Source organism: Sinocyclocheilus rhinocerous, unplaced genomic scaffold (genome assembly GCF_001515625.1).
Source record: "Sinocyclocheilus rhinocerous isolate Xijiao unplaced genomic scaffold, SAMN03320098_v1.1 scaffold993, whole genome shotgun sequence".
Taxonomy (NCBI): domain Eukaryota; kingdom Metazoa; phylum Chordata; class Actinopteri; order Cypriniformes; family Cyprinidae; genus Sinocyclocheilus; species Sinocyclocheilus rhinocerous.
In genome coordinates, this window is record NW_015639771.1 from 1,799,273 (window position 1) to 1,807,812 (window position 8,540).

Consider the following 8,540-nt stretch of genomic DNA (forward strand, 5'->3'; position numbering starts at 1 on the left):
TGCTACATTGTTGACATTGGGGCGATGACGTCATGGCGATGCGCCCATAGTAAAAGAGGGGGAAAAAATAGCACGAGCCATTCAGCGTTTTCACAAATTTGTGAATCTAACGAACTAACATCTTCACACCTGTAAATTAATCACTATTTGAAGTGTATAAGCGGATCGGAGAATAACGTGCCAATGGTTTCATAGATAATGGGGTTTTGACACCTCATGCAGCATTGACTTAAACCCTCTAGAACACATTAAAAAACATTTTATTTTTTATTAAATTATGTACTATAATTTTAACTTCTTTTGGCTATTTTTAAATATTAACTTAATAAATTAATTGAAAATTAATTAAATGTATTATTCATTAAAATCCCTTTTCCACCTTTTGCAAAAAAAGAAAGCCTGCAGCAACCTATTGTAAGGTTTTCATGTAAATAATGGTTTGTAGTTTATTGTTTATTCAATTATTCACTAAGTTTAATTTACTTATTTTCCTGTATAAATTAATTATAAATTAATTGCATTAATTTTATTAAAACTCATTCAAATCAATTCATTTTAATCCCTTTTCCACCTTTTGCAAGAAAGCAAAACTGTAGCAGTAATCTATTGCAAGTTATTCAAGTAACTAATCATTTTAATTGTGTTGTTTATTAAATTAATTATAATTTTGAATTATTTAATTCTATTTAAATTTAATTTAAATAATTTAATTGCATTAATTTTATTAAAACCTTGTGCAAGAAAGTAAAACTGTAGCAGTAACCTACAGTATATTGTAAGTTATTCATGTTTTAAAACATGAATTAAAAAAGCCTGATAAATTAATATTATGTGTTGGACCACATGCACTCAGTCTGGGACAATAAGTAATATCTAATCGGTTTTATCTAATAACCTTTATTATTATTATTATTATTTTTAACTTCCAAAACCATTAATTACTTTTTTATTTTATTTACTTGTATTCCCTTTTTTTTAAGTGCAATAATAACAGTAGCCTGTATGGTAACAAAAATTGTGAAAATTGGATTGCAACCACATTTCAGGTTATTCATACATTAAAACTGGATAAATCAGGAAAAAACTGATCCAATTTTATAGTGGTTGTATGTATATTTAGATTAGAGCAAGGCCAGAGTAAGCATAACAGCACTTAATCTCACTGTACCCCAAAGGAGCTGGCAAGCAATTATATGAATTATCAGGTTGTCGCAGACAGCTCTTGCTTCTCCTTTGATTCTAATCCAAATGAGCCATAATTTCACTGTTAGGTTCAAAAATAACTGTGACAGATTCTCAAAGGCACAGAGTGGCACTGACATCAAAGTCTTATTTATCAGAGAAAATGGAGACCTTAAGATGCGAAAAATGCCTCAGCTCTGCATCCGTCCTCATAAAGCATCAGTGGAACCTGTCATATTGTGTGTGCATGGTGCACTTTGGAAATTGTTGCTTTCAAGCTTTGAGTCACTGAAGTCATTTCAAACAGCAGGGATTGATGGTCATTTCTGAATTCAGCAGCTCAGTGTTGACAATGGAGTGTATATATGTAGTCTAAATCTACATCCAATAAGCTAGATTTAAAAGTGGAATTGTCTAAAATTTATTATGACTTTTATTTTGAGGTGTGCAGACCTTCATCTTTTTACTTTTACTTAGCCAAATTTATATTTTTAAATTTTATTGATGCCGTCTTGTGGAAATTCACAAGAATGGGTTCCTGATGTATATGCTTATTATGAACATATCGATGTTCAATTCAAGATGCATTCGGAAAACTGCACAAACACATCACTATTATGTGCCTAACGTAGCCTTGTAGTCTTCCAGACTCTTCACTCCCAACCCATTCATTTTAATGCAAACAGTGCCCCCTCATGGCTGCGCATGAAAATGCGACTATTGAAAACGAATTTTAATGAATAAAAATAAGAAACACGCAAAATCTTGTGTGTAGGACTAAAACTACAACGATATATTGCTGTAGGCATTTTTTGTAACATATTATTCTGTATGTGACAATACATGTAAGCTGCAATTGAACTTATATCGCACATATTTATTTTGCTCTCAAGGAAAACGTGAAACTCCGCAGAGGAAATCAAATGTGAACTTAGCTGATGCAAACTGTAACAGACAATGAATGAATGAGGCTATGGATTACTATCAACAGCCGTCTGACAGCTGTCACAGAGGGTTAGTTTTCAGAGTTTACGAACGCTGCTATGAAGAATGCTTGACTCATGAATATTAATCAGGCATCGTCATTGGCCCTTCGCCAAGGAACGTAAACGCTACCTAATTATTATTCATGAGTTCACCCTTCTCCATAGTAGAATTCGTAAATTCACCTCCCTTCCAGTAGAATGCAGTAAAGCTCACTCATATCTACGATTGCCGAATAAACAAGACAGAAGCAAGGGCGGTAATGCACCTTTAAGTTGGTTTGTCAAAACCGCCAATAAACATCAGAAGAAGAAGACAGAAGCAAATACTGGTCACTGATACTTCCGCGTTAGTTTAAAGTGTCAGATATATTCAGTATTCATAAAAAAGATGCGTCACTTGATGTCTGTCAACAGAGGTATGACGCTGCATATTTTTAAAAATGCAATAATTATAAAATCATGTTATTGTTTAATTTCAGTCTCAGGTATACATGTGTCAGTGTTAAATAACTGTGCCATGTGCCTCTTTTCTATGAGATTTTGTGATAACTGTGTTCACTGGTTGCCGTTTTAGCTCTAAAAATATTAATTATTTGTAACAACAATTGTATTGATTTTTTTTAATGGAACACGCGTTGATTATTTTAATACGTTCCATTTAATAGGTAACCATTTAACGTCCATGCACTTGTAATTTATTTAAGTGCTATGTTGAATATTTAAATAGAAAAAAATCAGTATAATGTCCATGCATTTTCAACATACTAATACTGCCTATTTAAATGAATAAAGTGAATTTCACAAATATGCTTTTGGCTAAAATCGATGTAGGATTGACGTACAAATTGATAGAAAAACAATTAAAATTGCCCTTCTATCTTACTGCACGTGCACTTAGTATAAAATGCAGCGTAGGCTAAAGGTTAATGATTAATATAGTAAAAGTAAGTTGTGCAACGAAATGTACAAGCTGCCTTTATATGATCTACTAACGTGTATATTTTTTATTTTATTTATATAAACAAATAATAGTAATTCATGAAAATATATATTATATATAATATATACACGTATATAAAATATATTTATTGAGTGAGTTATTTATTTATTTTACAGCTATTCTAGTAGAAGCTTGAAGATGACGAATGAACCTTGAGGGTTTCAATTAACATATTTGTTCCACCATTGACTGAACATCTTCGGTGGAATGGACTTTAACCAACCTCCAGGGTAATGGCACGGTTTAGGCGGAAATCATGTTGTGCACTTATCGCTTTAGCCTTGGCTGTGTTTATTATAACAGTCATCTTAAAGTCTCTGAGCCCTGAGGATAATAATTTTGGCAGTCAGTTTGCATTAAGACTTATTCCACCTCCAAGACAAATTGAACAAGATAACAACATTGTTGTGTCCGCTAAACCTGCACAGATGATACCAGCAGAGAAAGCTGATAGAATGGAGAACAAAATGCAATATTTTCCTGAGCCAAATTACAATGTACACGCTTTCTACTATGTGTGGTATGGGAACCCGCAGTTTGATGGAAAATATGTTCACTGGGATCATCCACTCTTACCACACTGGGACCCCAAGGTGGCCTCAGGTTATCCGACAGGACGACACCAGCCTCCTGATGACATTGGGGCCAATTTCTACCCTGCACTAGGTCCATACAGCTCCAGAGATCCATCGGTTTTAGAGGAACACATGCGACAGCTGCGAACAGCTGATGTTGGTGAGAATCCTCTTTGAAACTTGGATATTATTTTTCTTTACTGTATTTGCTCCATCTACTGAATATGTTTTGCTTATTTTAGGTGTTCTTGCAGTTTCGTGGTATCCACGTAGTATGAATGACGACAATGGTGAAGAAATTGATAATTTGCTGCCTTTGGTTCTGGATGCAGCTGACAAATATCAATTGAAGGTGGTGTAGATACACTTGGAGGTTTGAAATTCATAGTCTTTGCTTTTGTGTCTCATGCATTTTTTTTATTGTCCCTGACAGGTAGTTTTTCATATTGAACCATACAAAGGACGAGATGATGCAAATATGCGTGAAAATATTAAATATATTGTGGAGCGGTATGTTTGATGCTTTTCATTCAACTCTATTGTCTATTCATACTTACAAAACATAAAAAAGAAATAACACTTTCATTTTCTTAACATTAGTTAAAAGTATTGTGTATCAGCTAACAATGACAATACTTCTACAACATTTATAAATCCAGGTTAATATTAAAGGAATAGTTCACCCAAAAATTTAAATGTACTGAAAATTTACTTACCCCAGGCCATCCATGATGTAGATGCATTTGTTTCTTCATAAGAACAGATTTAGCATTACATCACTTGCTCACCAATGGATCCTCTGCAGTGAATGGGTGCCGTCGGAATGAGATTTCAAACAGCTGATAAAAACATCACAATAATCCACATCTAAATTATCCACATCTAGACTCCAGTTCATCAGTTAACATCTTGTAAAGTGAAAAGTGTGTGTTTGTGAGAAACAAATCCTTTAAAGGATTAGTTCACTTCCAAAATAAAAATTTCCTGATCATTTACTCACCCCCATGTCATCCAAGATCTTCATGTCTTTCTTTCTTCAGTCGCAAAGAAATTAAAGTTTTTGAGGAAAACATTGCAGGATTTTTCTCCATGGACTTCAGTGGTGGCCAATGATTTGAAGGACCAAATTGCAGTTTCAATGCAACTTCAAAGGGCTACATGATCCCAGCCGAGGAATAAGGGTCTTATCTAGCAAAACAATTTTCTTAAAAAATAAAAATGTATGTATTTTTTTTAACCACAATTGCTTGTCTGTGTGTTTGTAATTGTTTATTACAAACACACAGCTTTCCGCTTCACAGGACATTAATTGATGGACTGGAGTCATGTGGATTACTTGTGGATTCATGTGATGTTTTTGAACTCTCATTTTGACTGCACCCATTCACTCCAATTGTTCTCAAGTTAATCTAAATAATAAATGAAGAAAATCAGTCCACAGAGGTGATTAATAACGCTTATTGTATATTGCATTTTACAGGTATGGAAACCATCCTGCTTTTTATAGATACAAAACAAGCACTGGCAAATTTCTTCCACTGTATTATATATATGACTCCTACTTACAAACTCCAGATGTTTGGGCACAACTGCTAAAGCCAAATGGTATATCGACAATCAGGAACACACTGTATGACGGCATCTTCATTGCTCTTCTTGTGGAAGAAAAGCATAAGAAGGACATACTGACTGCTGGATTTGATGGACTCTACACGTATTTTGCGACCAATGGCTTTACTTATGGCTCCTCACATCACAACTGGAGATCCATCAAAACCTTCTGTGACTATAATGACTTGGTATTCATTCCAAGTGTAGGGCCAGGTTATATCGACACTAGCATTAGACCCTGGAACTCCCAGAATACAAGGAACCGCATTAATGGCAAGTACTATGAGACCTCATTTAATGCGGCTGTTGAGGCAAGGCCACAGATCATCTCTATAACGTCATTCAATGAATGGCATGAAGGAACGCAAATCGAAAAAGCCATCCCAAAAACATGGGGTAAAACTGTGTATCTTGACTACCTTCCTTATAAACCTACAGTTTATTTAGAGATAACGCAAAAATGGGCTAAAAAGTTCAGTGAGGAGCAGAAGAAATGGCTGGAGTAAAGAAAAGTAAATTACTTTATTGTTAATCCTGAAAAAGCAATACTGCCTTAAGTAGTGCTTCCAAGGGCCATGGTTTGTTTTATTTTGTTCTGTTTGAGTTGTGTGCAGTTTGTTTTACTTACATGCCTTTTACCACTGTATATGACAACTTGACAGATTAAACTTGTCAAATATTAATGCTAAATTGCAATCAGAGATATTCTGCCTTGAAACTGTAAATAAAACACAGTTCTACTTTATACTGTTTTTAACACTGAAAAAATGATGTAGAAACAATTTTCACTCAGAAATTGCAAGTACATTTCACAAATAATTACAAAGAAACAACAAATAACACACTGAAATAAAAATGAATTAAATGTTTATTTACAAATTATTGTTATAATATACTGTGTACTTGGCTTAAAATTGAGATTTAAATAGATTACATTTATTTGGAAATATGCATTTTAAACTACAGTTCGATGAAGTCTTTCAAGATTCACAAATGACATTCATAAACTTTCTCAGAACAACATAATAACACTGTGTCACATGCTTTAAATTTGAATAAAACCACTAATATAAAGTGTGACCAACATAATTGGCAGTGCATGGTTTCCCTGGCATCAAAATTAATTGATTAATTAAATTGATTATTTCTTATATGAATGGGAGTTATTCAATGAACAATAAATTATTTAAATTAAAAACATTGTGTTGTGCATTTTCATTCGACATCGATCCATATATTTGATTAATATGTTTAACATTTTTCTGTGGAATGCAATGGATTCAAACAGCAATGAGGAATACAAAATTTGGCCACGGTTTATTTTGTTGTTTTTGTATTGTATACATTTGCTTTATTTACATGCCTTTTTACTCCATTATATGAAAACCTGACTCATTAAACTCATCCAATTGCATTCAGAGATATTTTGACCGGACGCTTTAAATAAACTAATTGTCATGTGGTCATCACTTGCTCACATAATTGATCGTGTAATTGCTTATTTACTAATCTATGAATGTGTGAATTATTATATTAAACCGATTTTTAAACAAATTATTAAATGAAATTAATATTTGAACCACGTTTTTTATTTCCATACATAACATGCATTTATTTATAAATAATACACATCTGACTATCATAGGCTGTAATCCACTGAATGCAAACAGCAATGATAAACAAAGGGATAATCCACGAGTACATACATAATCCAGTGTAATGCACTGTTACAAATTTCATTTCCCCTTCCATGCATTTCTTTGCATTCTCGCGTTTGCATGTAGGCTAGCCTATTATCTGCACACACACACGCACGCACGCACACACTCTAAATATATAATTGCATCCGTGCATATGAACAGCACGGACACTTGAAAGGTATCCGAGCGCATGTGGGGAGGGGGACATTATTCTACATCACATCACACCGCGTTACATGGCGTCCTCTCCAGCGACGCGTCTGCTCGCGTTCTCCGTTTCTGACCCATAGGATCGTACATGTTTTGACTTGCACGCGCTGATTTGAGTCTGTCATCACTGCGGACACATTGCAACATGCAGTGAAGCACTGACGCGAAGGCTATGGGTCCAGGTACATCCTATCCGAATATTGCCATCATCGGAGATTTTTCAGCACCATCCCGATATGCGAGGTATGTGGGATGTAAATAAAGGAAGCGCATGATGTGGCTTTGCCTCGAGGATGTTTGCTGATGGACAGGTGAGACAAACGATTTACTGATATGAAAATTACCTGTATGCTTTGCATATATTGTTTCAGGCTTTAAATATCACGCACTGCGTGCACCATAATTTTTTCATTCATCTCTTGGGGGATTTTTGCGTTATAATAATTAAACATGGCACGAGCGCAGGGACGATCATTCTCAAGGGATGCTTCATGCGTCCTTTTTGGATACGATACGGTTTTGCTTAAAATAGACAAAGCAGTCGAGATTTTGGAGAGAGGGAGCGTGCCATATTTAAGGAATAGCCATATTTCGTGTAGTAATATGTCAGATGTGTGTGACAGTGTGTTTTAAGATGACCTTCAGCATCACTGGCGAAAGCACATCACGTTGCACGGTATTATACGTTCATTTATGTTTTTTGGAACGATTTTAGATGTGTGTTCATTAAATATATTACCATCATATCACTGATGGGACAGACACGAATTCGTAAAGCCTACTAAATAAACTACACAAATGCTTCATATTTAATGGTCCTTCTTTTCATCTTAACGTCCTTCATCCACATCTTCTATTTATTAGACGTCAATACAGAAGCCAACTACCAGCACGCAACTCTGTGTCCCAAATACATCACAATACATTTAAAACAAAAGGCCTTTCTTTTTCAAAGAAAGGCCTCCGTTTGTGTCTCTATTGCAACATCCCACAGCAATTTTTCTCTGGCCCAGCTCCGGCCCACACAACCAGCTTTTGCTTTGCCCACATACCGCAATGAATTACGGTAGTGTGAACCAGGCCTGGATTCCAGACAAGGGCCACACATGGGTCATAACTGGCCCAAGTCTCAGCCAAGTTAATTACCCATAACTGGCCCTGAATTGGGCCAGATCAATATGTAACATTGGAACCAAAACACAACCTTAAATAAACCATATCAACACCAATCTTTAACCAGAAAGCCCAAAACTGAGCCACACCTGAGCCTGATCCA

General features: G+C 35.0%; 2 protein-coding genes across 2 annotated transcripts in view; both read left to right on the forward strand.

The window, feature by feature from the left end:
* The first annotated feature begins 2,455 nt into the window (after nucleotides 1–2,455).
* LOC107751747 (glycoprotein endo-alpha-1,2-mannosidase-like) lies at nucleotides 2,456–6,106 on the forward strand. Its single transcript, XM_016567512.1, has 5 exons — nucleotides 2,456–2,584; nucleotides 3,285–3,903; nucleotides 3,986–4,095; nucleotides 4,177–4,253; nucleotides 5,224–6,106. Exons 2-5 carry the CDS (start codon nucleotides 3,402–3,404, stop codon nucleotides 5,858–5,860), a joined length of 1,326 nt encoding a protein of 441 aa, XP_016422998.1. The 5' UTR covers nucleotides 2,456–2,584; nucleotides 3,285–3,401; the 3' UTR covers nucleotides 5,861–6,106.
* Nucleotides 6,107–7,197: 1,091 nt separating this feature from the next.
* LOC107751748 (alpha-(1,3)-fucosyltransferase 9-like) overlaps nucleotides 7,198–8,540 on the forward strand; it is a 7,657-nt gene continuing 6,314 nt past the window's right edge. The window contains exon 1 of the mRNA XM_016567513.1: nucleotides 7,198–7,575. The gene's annotated coding sequence lies outside the window, so the exon portion shown is untranslated. The remainder of the gene's footprint in view (nucleotides 7,576–8,540) is intronic.